The sequence below is a fragment of the Rhinolophus sinicus genome, linkage group LG09, assembly GCF_036562045.2.
Source record: "Rhinolophus sinicus isolate RSC01 linkage group LG09, ASM3656204v1, whole genome shotgun sequence".
Taxonomy (NCBI): domain Eukaryota; kingdom Metazoa; phylum Chordata; class Mammalia; order Chiroptera; family Rhinolophidae; genus Rhinolophus; species Rhinolophus sinicus.
This window is the reverse complement of record NC_133758.1, coordinates 56448205-56472863: the sequence shown is the minus strand read 5'-3', so window position 1 is coordinate 56472863 and position 24659 is coordinate 56448205. Positions and strand designations below refer to the sequence as shown.

Sequence of the window (24659 nt, the reverse complement as noted above, 5' to 3'; positions counted from 1 at the left end):
GTTTGTGCATGTGAGAGCCCAGCTTCGGGAGGCCCATGAGGAGCGACACCGGGAATGGGAGGCGCGGTCTGCCTGGGAGACTCAAGCCTCCAGCTGGCACATCACCCTCTTGGCCATAGAAGGTGTTGTCCTCCTTTTGTTGATTTGCTGCGGCCTTAGTATCTGAGGGTGGTGGACATCTTACAAGGAAGCCTCCACCCACTTAGACACGTGGCATGGTGAGAAAGATTTCAACCAGGTAGGAATGGCGTCTGACTCTGGGCAGGAGGATGTGTGGCCCCCACACAGTGTGTAGTGCCCGGTGGCCACTGTTTTCAGGAGTTGGACCCCCAAGGAGAGGTGGGAGGACATGGACAGCTCTCTGGCCAGTGTGGAGAGGGCCCTGCAGGTTCTGGATGAGCGGTTGCTGGAGGAGGAGAAGGCTACAGCCGGCCGCATGGGCTGGATGTTCCTCACGGCCTTGAGTCTCAACACAAAAAATGGGCTTAATGAAATGGCCCAGGTGCCGAACCAGGTGTCCCGGTTGGAAGCGCTGGAAGCCCGGGTCCGCCTGTTAGAACAGGGGCCCCACAGTGGAGACTCTGAGGCAGAGGCGGAGGAAGCAAGTGGAGACAATGTAGCTCCCAACCCCCAAGCCCAGCCAATCTTGAAGCAAAGGGTAAAACGTGAGCAACCTTTGGGCCCCGGGGGCGTTGCTGCCGGCAACCCAGCTGTGACTGAGCTCATGACCTACACCCCATACACTCCCACTGAGCTGCAGGAGCTGGGGAGGCGGTACAGACAGCGCCCTGGAGAGCCAGTCTCAGCTTGGCTATTACATTTATGGGATGAGGGAACAGACAGCATTCTCTGCTCCCCAGGTGAGATTGAAAAGCTAGCCTTCATGACAGCGCATCCGTCCCTGCGACAAAAGTTACAAAACTGCCATAGATTGGCCAACAACCACGGCAACCATTCTCTAATGCAGTGGCTCACTGCTGCGGTACGCACAGTATGGGGACAGGCTGGCGAGCTGCCAGACACTGTGAGTCAATGGCAGTCATATACAGAACTTACGCAAATAATCCGTGAAATGGGTATGAGACATGCTATTTTTAACCTCAACATGCAGGGCCCAGATGACGAGCTTTTTACTGCCAGCATGAGAGATCTGGTTTTGGACACTGCACCTGCGAGTGTTTTTCGATCCTTGGTTGCTATTCTTACACCGTATGTAGGGCGAGGGATCCATGAAGTTACAACTGCCATGGGCACCCTAGGGGATGTTGAAAGCCGGAGGCGAAGGAAGTTAAGACAGGAGGTCCGCGCAGTTGAGACCTGGAAGCCCAAACCAAAGGTAACTGGGCGAGGTTGCGGGCCTCAGAGAGTAACACGCGCACAGATGTGGCGTGATCTCGTGGCAGCAGGGGTCGATAGGAAGAAAATAGACCGACAACCCAATGCACTCCTGCTGGAACTTTGGAAACAGTTGCGTCCGGAACAACAATTCCGGAGAAGCATAAAGGAGGAGTCTGGGAAAGCGCGACCCGTGTCCCTCCAGGACTTCATGCAGCCGCTTGAGGCCGACTCCTTTCAGCTTGATTAGGGGTGGGGCCAAGGTACCCGGTCAGAGGGGACGAGCAGGGACCGGAGGCCCCACGTGGAACTGTCCATACATTGGTCCCCTTCGAATGTACAGAGGTTTTTGGCTCTAGTTGATACTGGCACCGACTGCAGTCTCGTTTATGGGAACCCAGAACTGTTCCCTGGACCAGCAATCTTCATTGATGGCTACGGGGGGAAAACTTTGACTGTGAAAGCCATTTCCTTACCACTGGGTATAGGAAGCCTTCCTCCTCGCACCTACAAGGTTTATGTCTCCCCCGTTCCGGAGTATATTCTAGGGGTGGACGTGCTACATGGCCTCAGCTTACAGACGTCGGTAGGAGAGTTCCGTCTCTGGATCCGGGTGGTGAAAGCGGTGACATGCGGGCATGCTCACCACCCTCCTCAAGTGTTGCCACAGCCCGGGCGCTTGGTTACAGTGCGACAGTACTGCCTACCAGGAGGGCAGGAGGAGATTGATCATACAATATTGGGATTGGAGAAGGCACATATTGTGAGGCCAACTCACAGTCCCTTTAACTCCCCGGTATGGCCTGTCAAGAAGCCAGATGGGACCTGGCGAATGACTGTGGACTACAGGGAGTTAAATAAGGTGATGCCACCCTTGCATGCTGCAGTGCTTTCAATTCATGATTTAAGCCAGGCTACGGCAGAAATGGGAACATTTTGCTGCCAGCACCCACATGCTTGAAAGCAGGGGAACGGCAGCAATGGACTTGGCCCTGGCAGGTCAAAAGCCCCCACTGTCAGTGGTTGGGTCTGATAGCCCCATGGGGGGCCTGTTTGACTCATGATTTGCAAGTGACGCCAGGGGTGGTGGCTGAGTGGCCGCCGCAAGTGACTGTAGTATACAGAGGTCCCGATACTGGGATGATTTTGCGAGGAAACTACGTGCTCTCACTATGGCCTACTATGGGGTCCCCTGTTCTGTTACATGTTGAAACTATGCAAGGGACCCCAAGCACTGCCATAAAGGTTTCGTACCACAAACCAGGAAAGGTGCCAGTGGCAGCGACCCTCCTTTCCCAGGACAAAAAGCTAGCATTTATCCTCCCAGATGGAAGGGATTTACCATTGTTGGTTCCTAAGACTACCTTTTCTTTTTGTCCGTAGGTGTCAGTAGGCTAGTACGGACAGGGACCCTCGTGGAAGACGCTTGTCGCGTAGATTGTGAGGTGAGACCCTGTAGGGGTGGAGTGTGGGGACAGAGCCCCAGAAAGTAGTTTACAGGCTCTTGGCCTCACGTGGAAAGGTGCTGGATCGGGTAGTGGATGGCCATCAACTGTGACTGATTGGCCGTCGGCTGTGGCCAGTTAGCCGATTGGCCACTAGTATAACTGCTGCGGCTACGGAGGAGAGCCGAGGAGAGCTGAGGATTGCCGAGGAGAGCCGAGGATTGCCAAGGAGCCGAGGAGAGCCGAGGAGAGTGGAAGAGAGCAGAGGAACAGAGTCGAGGAGAGTGGAGGAAAGTCGTCAGTCTGTTGGCGGAAAGGCGGGCGGCAGGTCGCGCGTCCGGTGGGCCCAGCCTCCAGTGAGACCATAGTGGTATGACTCCCTTACCTATGGCTCTGTGGGTGTTCCTCTTTGGCCTCACCATATCCTGCGTTGTTATGTGTGGAGCGGGACTAGAGACCCCGCAGGCCGCCCCGCACAACAAATGGCACAGTGAGCAGAGTCTCCTCCACGACAAATGGCGCAGCGAGCAGGGTCTCCCGCACGACAACCCAGTTCCTTGGTTTTTTGATAGCAGCAGCAATTAGAAAAATGACAATATCTTATTCTTATCTGGTACTTATTCTGTGCCGGGCACTGTGTTAAGATCTTCCCATGTATTATTTAATCCTCAGATATATCCCATGAGGTAAGTACTGTTATTGCTTTTTTACAGATGAGGAATCCGAGGCCCAGAGAAGCTAAGTAACTTACCCAAGGACACACAAGCTCGTGAGTGGTATAGCTAGGGTTTGAACATACCAGTCTGCTATATTTAACATCTGTGAGATCATCATGCTTACAAATAGCTTGTACAATTTTTGAAAAATTAAACTATTTATTTTGGAATACTTACAGATTCACATGCAATTGTGTAAAATAATACACAGTGAGAACCTCCTGCAGACTATCATGCAATATCACAACCAGGACATCGGCGTAGATGCAGTCTGGTCATCCATAAAATGGGACAGTGAAGCCCACAGGCAAGAGAGGATGAAGTGAGCTGGTTCACGTGGTGTGCTCAGAAGAGTGAGCACTTGGAAGGTGTTAGCTGTTTTTTTCACCTTTCTGGTGTAGGCGGGGTGCTAGGTGCTTACATAACTGATTTGTGCCTCCTGCAGCCTGAGTGGTTAATTACCACACACTTGTGTAGATTGGGATAGGGCCCAAGGTCACAGGGCTGGTCAGGAGCTGAGCTGTGTTCACACCCAGGTATGCTGCTTTTCCAGGACCACTGGGATTGAACTGCGACTGCAGTCACTTCCTGCTGTGTGAGTGAGACCAGGGCCTCAGTTTCCTCATCCATAGCTCAGGGCTAACGAGGAGCACTTTCTCTCAGAGTCATTAATGGAACTGGGGATAAGGACCATCTCTAGGCAGGCCCATCACATGGATTTCTGGGAAGGGGTAAAACAGTGTGCACCGCAGTGGGAGCTGAAGAGGGTACACTTGCTGCTGGGTGGGTTCCTGCTGTGTTTCACACACACACACACACACACACACACACACACACACGTGGCAGGGAGAGGGGTACAAGGGGCACTGGCTGCTTTCTGCTCATATCCCTCACTCTGTGCCAGGTTCAATGTCATAGGGCTCCCCATCATTGAGACATAAACCCCAGTATCGCCTCCCTGGTGTGAATCCCCCATAAGACTGCCAGAGCAAACCCCCACAATACAGCCCTACCAGCTTCCTAAAGTCATACCCTAAAATCACAACGCCTCAAGTCCCACTAATGGGATAATGAACCCCCACCTAGCTGTCTCCCCTGTATGAAGTCTGACTCTCCCCAGAACACTGCCCCCCCAAGTCAACAGTGCAGGCAGCCATCCTAGGGGCCAGTGACCCTATGACCTACACATGGCTCCTTCTGCAGGCCCTGGACCCAATGAAGGGCTGGAGGAGGTGGCCCTGGGGCTGGAGTTTCCCTCCCAGTGAGACCTTGACTGCCCAGTTACTCCCTGGCCTCTCCACAGAGCCGGCCTCTGCCTCAGTCTCAGCCAGACATGTCTACTCTCCAGGCACTGTGCTCTGGCCTGCCCCTGAGACCCCTCCCAGAGAACCAAGGACGCTGGGCTGGGGTGCCCCATGCTCCAGTCAGGACCCCCGGCCTCAGCCCTGCAGAGGAGCAGGTAAGAATTTGGGCCCCATTCCTGCTGGGACCCTTTGCCCTCTGTATGGTCCCAGGTGGGTAACCCCTATTTCTTGCTGAGCTGAGGCTGGGGGGTCTCAGGAGCACCCATTAGGGGTGGCAGGAGATCTGGAAACCCAGATTCCATCACACCCCATATCCCTCATTTTCTCCCCAATGGCCACCCTTGGGTGTGGGATTATGGTCCCTGTATACAGATGAGGACCCTGAGGCTCAAGGTCACCCAGCCAGTAAGTGGTGGTGCTGTGGTTGCCTCCAGTCCTAGGAGGATTGGGACTAGCATGAAGTGCCCCAAATGTACAGCAGCAATATATGTACCTTCTTGGCCCAGGCTCTCACATGGCTTTGAAGTTCTACCTTGTAGTAGATTAGCTCTTTGTTTTAGTTTATGGGAGCACTCTCTTCCCCCAAATCTTCCAGTGAGTTTGCAGCTGGCTAGAGCCCTCGTGAAGGCAGGGGGTGGGGGCGTGCTGGTGAGAGCTGGCTAAGAGACCAGGCAGCCCCTCTTGATCACTGACAGCACTTCAGGCAAGTAGCTGTTTGGGAACTCTGCTTATATCCTCTGTAAGTGGGAGACGAAAATAATTACATCACAGGGTAGTGGAGGAGACCAGATAAAATAAAGTACACGGTTATATAAATAGTTTTCTCCTGCTTTTTCTTTGCTCAAAATTGCTCAATAATTTCAGGAACAGTGTGGGGCAAGTAGAAAATACCAATAAGCACAAAGGTCAAGAGAGGAACCCAGCCACCCCACTTTGGATAAAGACTGCTCCCCTTTGTGGGGCTGCCCCTACACTTTCCACCAAGTGCTTCCCACAAAGGGAGAACAGGGTGCTGGGGGGCACAGGGGAATGGTGGGGGCTGAGTGCTGGGGGTGGGACTGGGAGGAGTAGGCATGGGGGGAGGGTGGGGGCAGGACTCTCTGCTGCCCTTTGTTCAGCTTATGTGGCCTCGCTCAGCTACGTCAAAGCAGAGGTTCTTGTTTTCTCCCCCTGGGTCACCTCCCCTGCTGGGCGCCAATGCCTTGACCTTTGACAAGAGAGCTTGAAGGACCCTGCCACATGCACCATGTCATCTCAGGTGACACCCTTATGGTTATGTGCTGGTAATTGGCTTCCACTGTGTCTTGTGCTGAGATGAGGGCACTTGGGAGCTGAGGAAAAGAGGCCACCTCAGCTTTACCTGTGTTTGTCATAAGTTTGCTTGAAGGGCACAAAGCCCTTGGAATAGGGGTGACTTGTTGGTCTGGGGAGTTTGAGTTGTTGAAAGGGCTAAATCTCCTGTCTGGGTGCCAGAGTTAGCCGGCCTTCAGCTGGTACCTGCGAAATAATAAGAAATATATGTGTATAAATATAAATATATGTAAGCTTGAAACTTTCAGCCCCACCCTGAACACTCCAGAAAGAATAGAGGGGCTGGATAATGAATTAATAATTAATTGTACCTGCATGCTGAAGTCCTCATAAAAATCCCTAACTAGAGGTGGGTATAGAGAGCTTCCAGGTTGCTGAACGCATGGAGGTGCTTGGGTGCAGGGTGGCAAGCTCAGAGAGAGCATGGAAGCACCCCTTTCCCAGACCTCATCCTGTGTATCTTTTAGTCTGTTTGTTCATCTGTATCCTATATCATACCTCTTATTATATAATAAGCCAGTAAACATAATGTTTCCCTGAGTTCTAGTAAAGTATCAAACCCTTGGAGGGGGTTATGGGAACCCCGATTGATAGTGGTTGGTCAAAAGTACAGGTGACAACCTGGAGTTTCGATTGGCATCTGAAGGAGGGGGCAGTCTTGTGGGACTGAGCCCTTAACCTGTGGGATCTGTGCGGACTCCAGATAGATAATGTCAGAGTTGAGTTGAATTGTAAGACACCCAGCTAATGCCAGAGACTTGGTCAGTGTAGGAAAAACCCACACATCTGGTCACAGAAGTGTGCTGTGTGAGAACACTTTCTCCTGTGGAGGAGAGACAAGGTTCCTAGACAGTTCCCAAACCCAGTGAGAGCGTTAGCAGCAGCTCAATTTATACTTTACTTTGCTCATTTTTTATATTCAAATGTGTTTCTTTGGCTTTTGACATAAACTTTGAAATGTAATTTTAGGAGATAAGCAAGTTAAATATTATAAAACTGTAAGTTCCCCACTCCACCTCCCCGAGTCACTTTTTTTTTTTTTTTTTTTTTTTTTTGGTGTATCCTTCCAGACACATGTTATGCATGTGCAAGTTGTGCGTGTGTCCTTCTTAAAAATATAAGTGGAAGCATTCTATACATTTTAGGTTTTTCAGGGTTTTAAAAAAAATTTTGGGGGGAATATTGGGGAACAGTGTGTTTCTCCAGGGCCCATCAGCTCCAAGTCGTTGTCCTTCAATCTAGTTGTGGAGGGCGCAGCTCAGCTCCAAGTCCAGTTGCCATTTTCAATCTTTAGCCCACCATCCCATGGAGGGAATTGAACCGGCAACCTTGTTGTTGAGAGCTTGCGTTCTAACCAACTGAGCCATCCAGCCGCCCTAGGTTGTTGTCGTTGTTGTTTTTAAATTTTTATAAGAGTTTGTTTGAGCCAAACTGATGATATGTGGGGAAGCAAGATCTCAAATGCTCCTTTGTTAGTTTTTTCTCTTTTTTTTGAGAATGTTCATTATTGGTGTATTTAAAGTTGCTCCCATTCTTTTAACTTTTATAATATTTCATTTCTATAACCTAAAATGTGCTTCACTCTTTGCTTTTCTTAAAGTAGATTTATCTGTTTAAATATAGAGTATGTACTGTGTATAACATTTTAGCCAATGTATACTCAACATGAGCACAGGACGACTTCTACAGTGCAGAGGAATATTTAGTCATATACTATGACCAGTTCCCCTATTAGAAATGTCTTTAACATTCCCCCCTCCGTCATATGAATTTTCTCTTACTGACCTTTTCCCCAAGTTCTGCCCCACCTCAAAGGGCCTGTGCTGAGCATCAGATACACCAGATCTGAAACCTCTCACATGTGTCTGGGTTCCTATCACTACTAACAAACTGTCCTGAGTTTCTTGAGTATAGGGCTCTGTTGGGCTCATTTCTGGATCTTCAGTGACACCAGCAGTTGTTTGTTGAATGACTATATAAGAGTATAGGCTAAGTGCCCAAACCAACATCCTACAAGAGTTTAGAAGGCAGGAGAAACCTAGTAGGTCTTCCTGGAGGAGGTGGTCTTGGCAACATGGGCAAGGTTCTTAGTCTGGAAAATATGAGAAGACCGTTTAGAGACAAAGAGAGGTAGTAGCTGAAGATGCCGAGATGGGACTGTCCAGAGTATATTGGGTGTATAAGCCTGAGCTGGGTGCTGACCTTGGAGAGCCAGGTCCAGTGTGGTAATAGAGGACCCTGCATGCCAAGAACAGTGTGGAGTTTATCAGATAAGTAATGGGGAACCCATGAAGGTTTCTGGGTGAGGACATGGACTGCTGCTTAGCAATACACCCCAGAGAGTATAGAAGTTTCTACAGTTCCTAAAGGGGGTTGGGTGGATGGAGGCCCCGTTGGAGTACACAATTGGCAGCATGGAGGTCTGTGAGTGTGGGAGATGATCATTTTGATAGCTAGCACTCATGCGGCATGTATGTGTGCCAGACACTGTTGTAGGCATGTCAGTTCAGTTAGTTCCAAGACAGCCCTATGAAGTGTCATTGCACTCATTTTACAGAGAGGGAATTGGAAGCTCAGGGAAGGGGTGCATGCATATGCCATGTAGCAGACGCTCTGGTGCACCCCAAGACTTGGAGAGCAGGAGTGCTGAAGCAGCAGCGTCTAGAGAGGCTCCCCATCCCTGGCTAGAAAAGCCTGAGCCAGTTTGGACCCAGAAAGTCAGGCCAGGGCTGGTTGAGGGTCCTAATGGAGCTGTGCTAATGGGGTTCGGGGATGGGGGTGATTCAAACAAGGCCAAACCAGTTGGATCATGGCCATCATTTGGTAGAAATAGTGACTGTCAAAAACGTTCAGGTGGGTGATGTTTGCCCTTCAGGTTCACTGCCAGGTTAGGACGAAAAGTAAGGCATAGGCCAAATTCACACACACACACACACACACACACACACACACACACACGCGCACCCCTCCCTGTCCTGGGAGGTAAACAAAGTTGCAGGCTGGTATCCTTGTAGGTGATCAGCCACCACCCAGGAAAGGTTTGGTCTTGGTAGAAGTAACATTACTTCCAAGACAGGATTCTCTCACTATCTTCTTAGATTTCCTAGAGCTGCTGTAACCAATCACCACAAAGTGGCCTGAGACCGCACAGATCTATTGTCTTATAATTCTAGATGTTGAAAATCTGAAATGGATTCCAGTAGGCTAAAAGCAAGAAATATTAGTGCACTAATGTTGAAATCATTCTTGTGCTTTTGCTTTCTTATTGAGTGTCTTGACTCATTTTGGGGGCACAAATATGACATATCAGATTGTCCTGGATTATGTTCACATAATATACTTTCAGTAGCATTAAATATATTGTAAAATGTAAAGTTAAAAAAAAAAAATGCAGCAGGACTGCTGCGTTCCTTCTGGAGGCTCTCGGGGAGAATCCATTTTCTTGCCTTTTCCAGATTCTAGAGTGTCCAGAACATCTGGACTTGTGCATTTCTTGGCTTGTGGCCTCTTCCTCCATCTTCACAGCCAGCAGCACAGCAAATTCAAATCTGTCTTTCTGACTCTGAGCCGCTGCTTCCCTCTTATAAGGACTCTTGTGATTACATTGTGCCCACCTGGATAATGCAGGATGCTTTCCCATCTCAAATGCCTTAATTTAATATGATCTGCAAAGTCTCGTTTGTCATGTAAGGTAGTATATTCACAGGTTCCAGGGATTAGGATGTGGACATCTGTGGGCTGCATTATTGTGCCTACCACACTATCAGGTGCCCGGAATCCTCCAATCCAGTGGCTGAACATAGGACCTTTTAAAAATTAATCCTCTGGCCCTAAAGGAACAGGCCACTGAGCTTGTCAGGCAATGTGGGGGTGGGTAGGGGTGAGAGTGCAGTGGTCTCTAAAATATTCTGTCCAATATATGTGTCTTGAATACATCTGATTTCACCAGTAAGAACCCACTTATCCCACAAATTATGTAGTTAATAGGCCACAATCTCACCAGTGGAAACCCATCTCTGACACTCTATATGCTGCGTAGCCCACCCTTTGGTATAGACTGAGTATGGAGAGCTTGTGGTAGCATTGTGTGATTACTCTGTTTCTCCGAAAATAAGACCCAGCCAGACCATCAGTTCTAATGTGTCTTTTGGAGCAGAAATTATTATAAGACCTGGTCTTATTTTACTATACCATAGACCGGGTCTTATATTACTTTTCCCCCCAAAAGACGCATTAGAGCTGATTGTTTGGCTAGGTCTTATTTTCAGGGAAACACAGTATGCCACCTGATCACTCACAGCGTGAATTCCCAAGCAGGGCTCCAGCTGGCTCTCCCTATGGGTGCTGTGGCATTTGATGTCAAACTGAAGACTGGCAAACAAGGAAAATGAAAAACTGGAGAGGGGCAGGAAGCAAAAAATACTCGCCAAGTTCTGGCTTGGGGTCTTTAAAGAATAGTTGGGTAGAGGCCTGGCACTGTGAGTCGGGCAGTGCACATTATGTCATCTAATCCTTCCAACTACACGGCTCAGCCATTCTGAGAGAGGAGGAAAATGAGGCTCACACAGCTAGTATGTGGCAGAGCCAGGGGCACACTTGGTTGTGCCTGCTGTTCTGTCCTCAGCAGGAAGTGGCTGACCCCATCATTCTACTCAGCTTGTCCTTGCTGAGCCTCCTCCCAAGCTGAGGTTGCCAGGGGCACTTGGGCCTTCCCCCAGGCCTGCCCCAGGACTGCTGCAGGACCTTGGGCAACTCACACAACCTGTCTGAGCACCATTTTCTCATCTCAATACCGAGAACTGCCCCACCCTCAGCAGAGACTTGGAGTATTGAATCCAGCAAACAGAGCTGCTTCTTTTAAAATTTTTCATTCAAGAAATAATTATTGCATGCCTATTATGTAACTCTAGACATAGGGGATAAAGTTATTGAACAAATATAGAAGAAAACTTTCCTGAACTAGTTACACAAATGAATTTGCAGATAGAAAGACATAATTTATCCTCGAAAGGAAAAAAAGAAACTTGATGTAGAATAGTTGACAATAAGATATATCTAAGCTAAGACAAATAGTAGCAAGTGTTGGAGAAGCTGCGGAGCAAAAGGAACCCTCATACACTGTTGGTTGGAATGCAGACTGGTGCAGCCGTTATGGAAGGCAGTGTGGAGGTTCCTCAAAAAATTAAGAATAGAATTACCATATGACCCAGCAATCCCTCTCCTGGGTATCTACCCCCAAAATCTGAAAACATTTATCCATAAAGACATATATGCTCCAATGTTCTTTGAAGCTTTATTTACGGTGGCCAAGACATGGAAACAACCAAAGTGTCCTTCGATAGATGAATGGATAAAGAAGTTGTGGTATATATACACAATGGAATACTCTTCGGGCATAAGATGAAATAGTACCATTTGTGACAACATGGATGGATCTCGGGATTACAATGCTAAGCGAAATAAGTCAGACAGAAAAAGCAGAGAACCATATGATTTCACTGATATGTGGTATATAAAACTGAAAACAACAAAAGAACAAGACAAATGAAGAAACAAAACTCTTAGACATAGATAATAATGGTTAGCAGAGGGTAAAGGGGTAGGGGGGCTCTAAAAGAAGGTAAACGGGGTAAAATATATGGTAATGAAAGGAGAACTGACTCTGAGTGGTGAACACGTAATGTGAGATATAGATGATGTAATACAGAATTGTACACCTGAAATCCATGTAACTTTACTAACAATTGTCACCCCAATAAATTCTAATTAAAAAACAAAAGATATATCTAAGCTAAATTACTGAATTTCAGGGATAAAGAAAAATTCAATGGTGATAAAATTGAAACTTTATACAAAGGAAAAATAGATAAACAGCTTCTGTGCTGCGTTTAGGATTCTGAAATTGCCAGAATCCCTTTTATGGGACACATGCATAAACACTTCATTTTAAAACAGATTGAATTTCGTACAACCTTTAAATACATTTCATAGAATGGCTGAGTCGTTTCTATTTACTGACATAATTTTAAAGTCATTAATTTGACAGTAAGCTTTGTTATGTTTTTGACTTACGTGATTATCTGAACAATGTTGCAAACATATTTAACCCACCTTCTTCATCTAGCACCTTGGTAAAATACCAAGTTGAGCCTGAGTAATGAAGCCTGAATTTCTGCGAGAACAGTGAATACAGTGGTTTCAGACTGCAGCTGCCACCTCCTAGCAGGTTGCGAAATTAGTTTAGGGCATTGCAACCAATATTCTTTAGAAAATGAAATAAAAGAAGTTAGAATAGGATAGAATATATTAGGACCCTCAGAGTAGTAGTAGTCGTGTGTGATGTGATGTGTGTGTGTGTGTGTGTGTGTGTGTGTGTGTGTAACATATATTGCTTTTGAAACTTCTTTATGTTCCTTTTCTCTTGGCAAGCTCTCATTAGAAGCTATACACCAGTTTAAAAACAAAACAAAACAAAGCAAACCAACCTTTGTACCAAGGTGTAACATGCACAAAAAGCAGCCCAAACCCCCGAGGGAACAGGCCGCAACCTCAATGGATAACTACTGTCCTAACTTCTCACAGCATACCTTAGCCACACTTGCTCTTGAACTGTGTGTCCTGGGGCTTATGCAGTATGTCCCTTTCGTGTCAACTTCTTTCACTCAACATGAGGGCAGGAGATTCATCCTGGTTGCTGCATGTAGTTGTGGATTGTTCATTCTCTTTGCTGTCCTGTAGTGGTTCCCAAAGTGGGGTCCCCAGAACTTGTCAGGAATGGAAACAGACTTTGGGGGTGGGTCCAACACTCTGGGTGATTCTTATGCCTGATGGCCTTGAAAGACTCCTGTGGGGGTGTATTCCTGTTTTTAAGGGAGAAACTCATAGTTCTGATCAGGTTTTTTCCAAGAGAGAAGAGATTATATGCTTTTATTCTACGTGAAAATTAAGTGAGGGAATGGCTCTGTAGACCCTTTCGAGGTTCTCACATTCCTTGAACTGACCTTTTCTCCCTTGCCTGCTCTTGCCCTCTTCTGCTTCCTGAATTGTCTCTCTCCTCTCTCTTCCAACCCCACCTGCCCCTCAGGCCCCAGTGACACCCGTCGTTCCCTCCCAGGGGCAGGTCTTAGCCCACTGTGTCTGGCCTCTGGACACGATGAACAGGCTGTCCTTCCTCTCCGAGGCCTCTGCTCTCAGCCTCCAGGGTACCCATGCTCCTGGCTAGGCTTCCAGCTCCAGGGCTTGTTGACTGACATTTCTGCCCCTGCTCAAATGCTGGTGTCCTTAGGACCCAGTCCTAGGGCCTTGCTTCTTTTCCTGTCACCTCCTGCCTTCTAATGTCCAAAGCTCACCTGTCTTCTCTGAGCCTCCTACCACCTCTCCCCTCAATAGATATTCATTGAATGAATGAGTGAATAAATTCACCATACTCAGTTCCTCCTCTCCCCTCACCCTCCAAGTGGTTTGCTTTTCATGGTCATCTGAATGAATAAATGGCCTCAATGTCCATCCAGACACCAGGTCATCACCCTAGGCCCCTCCCCCACTTCACCTGCCTCCACCCTCAGGCTCCAGTCTGGGTGTTGGAAGGAAGAGAGTTATGAAGGGGTCTGCAAAGACTCTGGCCCTCCTTGAGCTTAACAAGACAGATTGTAAGGAAGGAAGGAAATAAACAAATCACAGTGTGTCTGACGCTGAAAAGCTCCAGAAGGAAACAAAGGTGGGAAGAGAGGCTGGGAGTCAAAAAGGCAAGGACAGCCAGGCCTCTGAAGAGGGGGCACCTGGACTGAGACCAGAATGAAGGGAGGAGCCCTCCAAGGGAAGGCAGGGTGGCCAAAGGGGTTTAGGCAGCAGGAAGGATACGTGTAAAGGCCCTGAGGCAGGACCAAGAACATCAAAGATATCTAACGAAGAGTGATAGGGCTGCTGTGGGGTGTGGCGTGGGAATTCGGGCTGTTTTCCCTAGTTGGATAAGAAACGCTTAGAAGGCTTCATGCAGGAGATGATGTTGTAGATGGGCCTAGGGTGAGAAATAGGTAGTCTTTGGGTTGGGCCATAGGTTTCTGAGTGGAGCAGGGGCAAATCCAGGTAGGGAAGGTGGGCCCATCCTGGAAGCCTCAGGATGTTTGGCCTGGAGCCCTACACCTCTTGCTGTCCCTCACCACTCGCCTCCCCCAGCTGGCGCTGAGGAATGCCCTGCGCTACTTCCCCCCGGACGTGCAGGAGCTGCTGGCCCCTGAGTTTGCGCAGGAGCTGCGACTGTACGGGCACATCTATATGTACCGATTCTGCCCCCGCATTGAAATGAGGTGAGTGCTGGTGGGCGCTGCTTTAGAGGGGACCCGGAGTGGGAAGGGAGGGACACAGGAAGGACCGTGCTGGAGGTCAGGAACCCCAGAGACTCAGCAGGGAGGGGGAAATTGAGGTTCTTTACATTTGGAGGACTGTGGACATGACATGCTAAGCCAATGCCCCTCACACAGAAAGAAGGAGTAGCAGTGTTGTCAGCAGTGGGATGAGCAGCATAGAGCTGACGCCCGCAAGTCTGGCCAGAAGATGGGGTATCCTTACCAGACAGGTCCCTCGGGCCCACCATCCTGGACAGTCAATCCTGTGCAATTCTGGAGCCAAATTGTATGCAAAATCCCTTTCTAAAAGCCTCACAGCTTATCATCCTGCTAGAGGGCAAGGATGACTTTAGAGGGTGAGGATGACTTTAGAGGGTGGCTCCACCAGTGTCTTCAGACAGCTCAAGCTTCCTATCTGGGCTCTCACGCTGAATTGTGCGCTTCACTGGAGGCCTTGTGAAAGAAACCGCGGTGGCTGGGCCTCCCCGCACATTGTGCAGTCAGCAGTTTTGGGGTGGGGCAGGAGCATCTGCCCCTCACAGTTCCCAGATGCTGATGCTGCCCTGCCCAGGTGTCACACTGAGCACCTTTGTTCTTGGATATGCCAGAAGCCCAGACTTCCCTGGGACCACCCCAGGGAATGGCATTCTCCCCATAGGCAGGAACCATGCCCCTCATTCCTGTTGTAGCCTGCTGGCCTGACACCTGCTGTGAAATTGGTGCCCAGGATCACTCATGGTGTGAAGGAAAGAAGAAATGAGTAAACTGTACCCAGAGTAGAGACATCAGCTTTGCATCCAAGTCAGCATTCTCCCAATTAGAGCCTGCTGAGAAGGGAGGAAGGGTGGCCCAGGTAGGGTAGAGGCCGAACTCCCCATTGCTGGAAGGGCAGGGGTGCAAAGCACAAGGTGAGCACCAAAGCAGGTTGGCCTTTGTTCCTGCTGGGAGCTCCCAGGTGACTTCTGCAGCATGCTGGGTATTACTGTCCACACCTGTGTGGCCAACAGCTGGGCAGTGGCCAGGGAGGGCCTGAGCTTTAACAGGAAGGACGCCTGGTGCCCTCCCATCATCACGCCTGGGGATGGCACACCCCTTGCAGGGCCTACCCGATCGAGCAGTACCCCTGCCGGACGAGAGCCGCCGCAGCCATCATGCACATGATCATGAACAACCTGGACCCTGCCGTCGCCCAGGTAATTCCCGGGGCAACCGAGGCACGGGGGCCGGCCCTGTCCCATAGAAACGTAACATGAGACGCACATGTAATGTGTTTAAGCTTTTTATTTAGAGATAATGATAGTTTCACAGGAAGTTGTAATGATAGTGCAGAGAGGACACGTACCCTTCACCCAGCACCCCCAGTGGCTGATTCTTCTGTAACTAAAGCACAGCACTAAGACCAGGACATCAACATTGGTACAGTGGAAACGTGTAATTTTAAATTTCCTAACAGCCACATGAAAAAGTAAAAAGAAATGGATTTAATACTGCGTTTTGTTTATCCCGCTATATCTGAAGTATTATCATTTTAACATGTAATCAATAAAAAATCATTGAGATATTTTACAATTTTTGTGTACTAAATCTTTGAAATCGGGTATATTTTATACTTTGATTATGTCAGACAAGCCATGGTTCAAGTGGTCGATAGCCACATATAGACGACGCAGGACTGGCCACATGTACCTGTCCTGGGTCTTCTTGACAGCCAGTCTGTACGTCAGATTTGATATTTGAGAAAGCATAGACTTTGTGGAGTGAGTCTCCAAATATTGTATTTGAACTTCCTCAGCCCTGGCTCTGGCCCCAGAACCTGATCACAGATGGACCCTTGACACTGACCCAGGCTGAGTTCCCAAAGTGACCCCAAACCCAGCTCTGTCCCTTACCTCAGTCACAGATGGGCCAATGTTCCTGCAGAGGCAGCTGCCCCTGGGTCTCACCTCTTCTGGCTTCTCCCTTTGCCCCCACTATTCCTTCTTTATGGGCCACTGGCCACCTTGCTCTGTTGAGCCCAGCACACGGGTGGGGACCCTCCTTTCCCAGGCTACCATCTCAGACATCACCATGTCTTCTCCAGTTTCCCCAGGAGCTCGTGACCTATGGAGGAAATGGGCAGGTGTTCAGCAACTGGGCTCAGGTATGCTGTACTTTATAACCTGGCCCCTTATGCCCAGGCCTTTCCCCCCATCATGTCCTCTGGCCTGGAAGGAGGTTACAAACCCATGCCTCCCTGGTGCCTGAGATCACAACACTGGAGACAATTTGGGAATGTTAAAGATCCTAAGGGCACCAGGAGCCACTAAAGTGTAATGGAGGTCTGGAGGGACAGGGCACTGGGCAGGATCACTGGGGCTCAGCGTAACTGAGCTCTCAGAGTCTGGTTAGTGGCTTGGGGCCTGCTGTGGGGCCCCCACTTACAGAGTCTTCCATGGTTTGCTCTTCCTTGCAGTTTTGGCTGATGATGTCCTACTTGTCGCAGATGACAGAGGAGCAGACCCTGGTCATGTACAGTGGACACTCCCTGGGCCTCTTCCCAAGCAGCCCTGGGGCCCCAAGGCTGGTCATCACCAATGGGATGGTGGGTCTTGGGGCAGCTGGGCACAGGGCCAACCCAGGGGCATTGGGGAGAGTCCGGTGCCTCCGACACCTGCTTACCCATCATTTCCAAGGGCGCTGTGCTGCCCCCAGACCTTGACTCCTGCCCCTCTTTTCCAGGTCATTCCCAACTACTCTTCCAGAACAGAATATGAGAAACTGTTTGCCATAGGGGTTACAATGTAAGTCTCTATTTCAGTTTATATCATATCAATAAATATCATATATTTCCACCTTAGTGATGCTTTATTATAAAACAATGTAGCAATATTAAATACAATTTTGAAAAACACTCAAAATCACAGCACTGTAGTACAGTTTCATATTTGTATATCTCTAGTAGTTTTTATGGGTATACCTACAATTGTTATATACTTACAAGTGAGTGAACATACAAGTGCTGGGTCACATTCAATTATCAATATCTTTTTCCAACATTTTATTATGAACAATTTCAAACATACAGAAAATTTAAAGAATTAACAGTGAATAACAAAATTCTGTGATTAACGCATTACTAAACTCACCGTATCCTGTGTCTATCTATCTATCCATCCCTCTTGCCATCCACCTGTCCAATTTGGGTTTTGATGCATTTCAAAGTAAGCTTCAAATATTACAGCCTGGAATTCAATATTTGTTTATAGTTCTTTTCTTTTGAAGAGAAGTTTACACATAATGAAACGCACACATCTGACATGTACCATTGGATGAATTCTGGCAGTTGCATGCATCTGAGCAGCTCAAACCCAGTACAGATGCAGAACACTAGCGTTTCATTTGCTATAAAGTTAATGCATGCTCTGGGTTGAAAACTTTTCCCTCAGACATTATGAAAAGAGCTACAATGAAATGGAGATTCCTCTCCCGCCCTAGACTCCCCAGTTCACAGTGTCCCCTGTATTCTTTCAAACATTTCTTAAGCATGTGGCTGCAGATTTAGATAGTTAGACCATTATGATGCCCCTGCTCTTGTCTTTCCCCTTTGACAATATAGCTTGGAGATTGTTCCATTTCAGGAAACATGGGTTTTGTTTTACCTGCGGTGTTCAATTGAACCATAATTTATTTATCCCACTTGTCTCCTGATTTGGCTTGTCTCCAGTTCTTTGGGATTATAAAGAACGCTACACCTTTGTGGATCTCTGGAAGTAATAATAACTATGTGAAATGTGATCAAGTCTGTAGTATTGGGAGCCAGTTAACCAGGCCTCAGGCTAATATTTTACAATACAATCATAATAATCACCCCATTTGTTGTTCTAGGATTTATAGGTTTAATCCTCTACACAATCCTCTGAAATAGGTACTCTTATTAACCCATTTCGTGGAGGAAGAAACTGAGGCTCAGAAACCCAGTTATTTTTTTTGTTGCTTATAAGTAGTCTCCATTGCCGTTATTATTATTACAAAGCCTAAGGACCTCTGCTGTACAAGTGGAAGCAGCCATGGTGTCAAAAGGATTGGGTCTGCATATTGGCTCTGTTGCCTCCTAACTGTGACCTCCAGCAAGTTGCTGTGCTTCTGTTTCATTGATACAGGATGGAACTAAAGAAAAGATGCAAATCTTCAGTGGAGATAGGGGAACATTTAAATACACCAAGAATCTGAGAATTACTAACTACGGAAAGCAAGCCTTTTTCACTGTTGGGCTGATGAAAACAAAACTACAGATAACACCCAGTGCTGGGGAGGATGTGGGAAAACAGGCAATCACAGATTGTGGGTGGAGTCTACGTCAGTACAGCAGGCTGGGGGTGGCCAGGAGGGCTACATCTGGCAACTGGGGTCAAAGTTTTAAGTGGAGTAAACTTTGACCCCACAATTTTACTTCCAAGTGTTATCTTGGAAGCAGCATGCAGCTGATCAGTTGAGCACAAAGTATAGAACCAGAAGGACTTAAAATCAGTTCTCGACCCTGCTATGTGTCCCTGTATAACCCTGGAACTCAGATCCTATCTGTAAAGGGGATATTAATTACTGAGGGTTGTGTGAAAATTAATGAAATGATAAAGGTGACACTGTTAGCATGTGGCACAAAGGACAACCTTGGACACTCTGCTTGAGTGGATGCGGGCCTACCAGGAAGTACACCCCATGGCAGGGGTTAGACGCCCATCTGACCTAAGTTGCGGGGGGAGGATTTCTGATGGTTTTACCTGTCTCCATGGATGGATGTTTATTATATTAGCAATATTCTCTTATATTGTGTAACATGCATGTGACCTTTCAAGGTAAGGGTACTGCATCCCCATTTTTTGGAAGAGGAAACAGAGGTTCCAAGCGGTCCTGTGCCTTGCCTAAATTATGGGATAGGCTTGGTATTTAGACACAGATCTGTGAAAATCAGGATCTACCCATGATCTAGAAGAGAAAAGGGGCTGGCGGAGTTTTGGGGTGGATTAGGAACTCAACAGAAAAGAGATATGAACTTGAAATTTGCAAAGGAGAAAAGCAAGTAGCAGTAAACCCTTGAGATGCCTTACCTCAGCAGTCCTCAGGGAAGAGTAAAATTAAGGCAACAGCAAAATGCTGTCATTCTCCCATCACATTGCCAACAATTCAAATGTTTGCTAATTATCAAGTGATGGAAACAGGCTTGCTCATGCATTGCTGGTGATAGTCACTTTGGCATTTTGGTGTTTATTAATATTTTAAATATTTGCACCAGATGACCCAGCACTTCCCTTTCTGGTTTCTAGGGAGGCAGATAGGAAGTGGGTCACTGCAGTGTTTTGTTCCTGTAGCGAAATTGAAGCCATCCCCTTGATCAATAAGGGAGAGAACATTCTGTGGCTTCTGAACATTGTGTGCATACCTGGAGCCACATAAAAGAGTGAACACAATCTGTGAGTGCTGATGTGGAAAGAACCTCACAGGCCTTGTGTTTAGGGGGAAAACAAGCTGTAGAAACAACAACTACAGAATGAGGCCATTTATGTGAGTAATACTGATAATAATAACCCCTTATGCAAAAGAGTGCTCTAAATGGGCTCGTTGAAGTCTAACTTACACACAGCACACTGTGTAACTCTGGAGCGTGCGTAGCTGTGCCAGCACCTCTTGCTGATGACCAAGTCCCACCCTGTCTCCTGCAGCTGCCTGCCTTCCTTGCAGCAGGTAGACTCCCCAGATGAAGGTCACTGAAGGCGGTATGAATGGAATCCTGCAGAATGTACTTTCATGGCTGGCTTCTTCACTGGGCCCATCACATGCAGGAAGTCTATGTTCTTTCTCTTTGCTGTGACTACACATTGTGTTCTTATGCTGTAGTTCATGTCTCTCCTCCTGGTGATGGACATTTCAGCTGTTTAAGGGTTTGGCCAGTGCAAATCAAGTTGCTATAAACAGTGGTGTTCATGTCTTTCAATGGAGATAAGCATGAAAAGTAGAAGTGCTGGGTCACATTGAACTTTTGTCAATATAGCTAAATATCCCCCTGTGTGATTTAATCAATAATGCTACAGTTTTAAAGAGGATGGAACCTGGTTTTTAAAAGGTCTGAGAGGCCAGAGGAGACCAGAAATCGGGGACTGTGACCTTTTCTAAAATGCTTTCTGTTATTTTTTAAGGAGAATGTAGTGATACATTTTGGAGTAATTAAAAATCCATTTTAAATCATCTAAGGTGAGTGGCTGGGAGAAGCTGTGCCTGGCACTGGGCTCACCCCGCTGCTTGCCTTCTCTGTGGTCAGGTACGGCCAGATGACAGCAGGCAGCTATTGCTACATTGGTCCCCAAGGAATCGTCCATGGCACAGTGGTGAGAGAAGGGGGACCATGCCTGGCCCTGGGGGACGGAAAGTTGATGTGCTGGGCATGGACAGTGAATGCCTGACTCCTCTCCCTGCAGCTCACTGTGTTGAATGCTGGGCGTAGATACCTGGGCGTTGAGGACCTGGCTGGGAAGGTCTTTGTCACATCTGGACTGGGTGGAATGAGCGGGGCTCAGGCCAAAGCTGCAGCCATTGTGGGGTGCATCGGTGTAATAGCAGAGGTGAGCCTAGCTGGGGTTCTGGGTCCTCCTCCCTGCCTGCCTCTCTCCTTCCTCATTCCAGAGCCACTCACACTCATACCCCTCTCTTTTCTCGCCCTCCCTCCCTCACTCACTATCTCCACAAAATCTCCCAGGATGGGTTCGTAAGGCAGCATACACCTCCTGCCTTCAAAGTGCCCATCATTTTCCACGGTCAATGCCTGTTGATGCTGTCCCATGAAACTGACCTCTAGGTACTGCTTCCCTTACCCTACTGAATACTGGGAATATAGCTGGGAAAGAATAAATGTTTGTGAATAAATTAATGTAGACTCCCCAAATTCAGACAGTTCACAGTCATGTGGGGGAAGCAGATGAGTCACCTGTCAGTAGAGGGGAGTGCAGGCTGCTTTCCCTCAGTGGCTGTCACAGTTTTCTTTGGTAGTGCCAAGGACAGGAAGGGAAGCAAGAAGGGTGTGGGGGGCGGTGAGTGGCTCTAAGAAAAGCCTTGGTGATACACACCAGTGTGAATTGCACTTAGCTAATACTAAACCTGTGACATATATATAGCTGTACTCATTAGGAGCCCATTTGGCTGTAGGTAACAGAAAACTGAACTATGGCAGCTTACACAAATAGAGTTTTATTTTTCTAACATAACCACCTGTGCTGGCCTCAATTCAGTAGCTCAGTGATGTCAGGGCTAACATCTCTAGGGTCTCTTGGGTTTCCCTTGTGGGTACAAAATGGCTGCCCCATCCCCAGCCGTTCCATCTATATTCATGGCAGGAAGAAAGGACTCTATTTTAGCAGGAAAATAATGTCTTGAAACTCCTCCTTTTCCTCATTGGTCAGTACTAGATGAAATGGATGTCCTTTTCTACAAGGGAGCTGGAAACAGAGGAAAGGGTAGTTGTGATTAGCCTGGCTGTGGCTCATCTCCTGGACTGAGTACAGGGTCAGTGTCGCCCTAAACACAATCTGGGTTCTGTTGCTAAGGAAGGCAGGAGGGGGAATGACTATTGGAAAGCAGCCCAGAATGTCTGCCCTGACGCTGTGTTATAAAAGTGAGTGATCTACATGGGTGATGGCACCTACCTAGTGGAGAATGACACACCCGATGTGATTTGTAACTGGGTGGTCTTGTGTTTCATGGTCGTAGGTGGATAAAGCAGCCCTCATGAAACGCCACCAGCAAGGCTGGCTGATGGAAGTGACTGACAGCTTGGACAAGTGCATTGAAAGACTCAGGTACAATGTCTGACAAGTGAGCATAGAAAGTGGGGAGATCATGGGAAGGGGCCCAGACACTGGGCTGCTCTGCATGGGCCTGTTCAATGCCTGACACCCCTGCACCAAGTGACCACTCAGAGGTGGTACAGCAGGAAGTCATGTGAAGGATCTCCTAATGTCTGTTTCTCACTGATCATTGTTGCTGGTGTGTAGGGAACTCCTGGGTTTGTGTACTTTGGTGATTAGACACTTGATTCTACCAGATTTTCAGTTGTCCTCTTGGTGTTCCTGATACTCAACCACAGTTTTGCAAAGAATGTGTCTTGTATTTCTCACTGTTGTGACCTCAATGCTCAACCCAGAGCCTGACACATAGTAGGTGCTCATCAAATCTGCTGGGGAGAGGCAGCCGGTTAGCTCAGTTGGTTAGAGTGCCATGTTTTTAACAAGGTTGCGGGTTCAATCCTTGCATGGGCCACTATGAGCTGCGCCCTCCACAACTAGATTGAAACAACTAGATCGAAACAACTACAACAACTTGGAACTGATGGGTCTTGGAAAAACACACTTGACTTAAAAAAAAAAACACCTGTTGGGTAAACATGAACCCTTGAAAGATGGAGCTTTTGCTCAGTGTGACTCCATCAGGGTCAGCATAAGTCAATCTTCCTCCCCACTTATGCTGTGATTGCCTGTGCGGTGTCGGGGGCAGCATTTCCCCTCCTGCTTGATGTCTTCTGAGGTATTTTAGTGGGGGGAGTATTGCCCTGGAGCTGCTGATCAGATGCCATTTTGGAAGCGTCCTCTCAACTGACTTGCTTTGCAGAACTGAGCCTATGTGGGGAGATTACGTCGTCACTGTGGCTCCCCACACTGACTGCAATATTCTAATCAAAGTGGGCTTGTATGAAAATGTTCAAGCACACACAGAATTTGAGAAATATTTCTAATTCCAAGATGGGATGCTATTTGGCATAGATATTTCTGAAATATCAGTTTGACCAAATTGCACCTCTGTGTAAAACTCTCAGATAACTAACTCTCCATTAATTATATGAGAAATTCCAAACTCGTATTGTGCCACTGAGGGCTCTTACCTGATCTTGCTCCTATCCTTGTTAATGCTGGTTAGTTAGCATCCTGAAAGCACACACACACACACACACACACACACACACACACACACACTTCCAAGCACTCTGATATTTTTGTCACCTCTAAATATCCCTCTTTTATCTGTCTTCTCCCTCTTGTATGAGTGCATACAAAGTCTGGGCCAACTTAATTCTTAATTCTTACACACACACACACACACACACACACACACCATTTCAAATCAGTTTAACAAACTGCCTTAAGCAGCCTGTCTCGTCACATTTCTGCTCCCTGAGCTGCAGAAGACACAGATGGGAATGGAGTGAGCTTCCTGGGGGCTCATGGTGCCTGTCCTGGCCCTTTGGCTGGGATGCAGTGCCCCTTCTCCAGCATCCCTCATTGCTCTGGGACCATGTGCTTTTTCCCTGCTTCATTATCCTCGTGCACCTGGGAGAGAGGAGCATGTCTGGCAAGGTGTTCAGTCAATCTGTATCTTTGAATAGGTGCCACACTGCCCCACTTATTGGCCCACTTACTGTTGCTTATTGATACTTCTCATATCTGTGAGGGCTTTTATGTATTCAAATCTTAAGTCCCCCAAACTATGCTTTCATTTGTTTTGTCCTTTTATTTTTCCAAGTAATGTTTGGGATCACCTGTAGTGACATTTAGGATTTGAGGATCACCTTGAGTGAGTTTTAGGAAGGTCCCTCTTAGAGTTCTAACAGCAATAGCCCTAATTCTAAGAATTGCCTCAGGGAGGGTTGTCACCATTTTTACCTCAGTTCTCCTATCTGGGGCATTCCAGCATGCTGTTTCCTTTGTGGTCTGGGTCCTCAAAGAACACACCTCACAGGTCCTGCATTTCAGGACCGACACTCGCACACAATACTTTGATAGTCTGCATTCTGTCCAACTGGGTGCCCCCTGTGTTTTGGTTGGGGTGGGCAGCTGTGGACAAGTGCGATGGGGCCCTCTGTTCTGTTCTTGTGCTCTTTAGGGAAGCAAGGAGAAAAAAGGAGGTGCTCAGCCTTGGTTACCATGGCAATGTGGTGGATCTTTGGTAAGTTTGGGGGTGGGAGTCGGCAGCCTTGGGAACCCCAGGTGAACCTCCCCCTCCAGCCAAGGTCCCAATGGTGTCCAGGTGTTCCCAGAACCCAAAGTTTCAAGTGTTGGCTTGAGTCTTTTCTCCCAGCTTTCACTGCCCTTATCCTGACCCAAGCCCACAGCAGCCTTCCCACCAGTGTTCTTTGGGATGGGAGAGCAGCGTTGGCAGAGGTGTAGGATTAGCCCCAATCCATGT

The 24659-nt window shown here is 47.8% G+C and overlaps 1 protein-coding gene across 2 annotated transcripts in view; it reads left to right on the top strand.

The window, feature by feature from the left end:
* Positions 1 to 4759: 4759 nt before the first annotated feature.
* Positions 4760 to 24659, top strand: part of UROC1 (urocanate hydratase 1) — a 40799-nt gene continuing 20899 nt past the window's right edge. Inside the window, exons 1-10 of one of the 2 annotated variants that reach the window (XM_019719522.2) lie at positions 4760 to 4955; positions 14287 to 14417; positions 15556 to 15649; positions 16537 to 16596; positions 16909 to 17037; positions 17175 to 17236; positions 20749 to 20815; positions 20906 to 21049; positions 22191 to 22279; positions 24357 to 24419. In XM_019719522.2, coding sequence (XP_019575081.2) covers positions 4830 to 4955; positions 14287 to 14417; positions 15556 to 15649; positions 16537 to 16596; positions 16909 to 17037; positions 17175 to 17236; positions 20749 to 20815; positions 20906 to 21049; positions 22191 to 22279; positions 24357 to 24419 — 965 coding nt within the window. In that variant the 5' untranslated portion in view covers positions 4760 to 4829. Of the gene's footprint in view, positions 4956 to 5935; positions 6059 to 14286; positions 14418 to 15555; positions 15650 to 16536; positions 16597 to 16908; positions 17038 to 17174; positions 17237 to 20748; positions 20816 to 20905; positions 21050 to 22190; positions 22280 to 24356; positions 24420 to 24659 lie in introns of those variants that run through there. The other variant, XM_019719523.2, reaches the window with a different exon arrangement.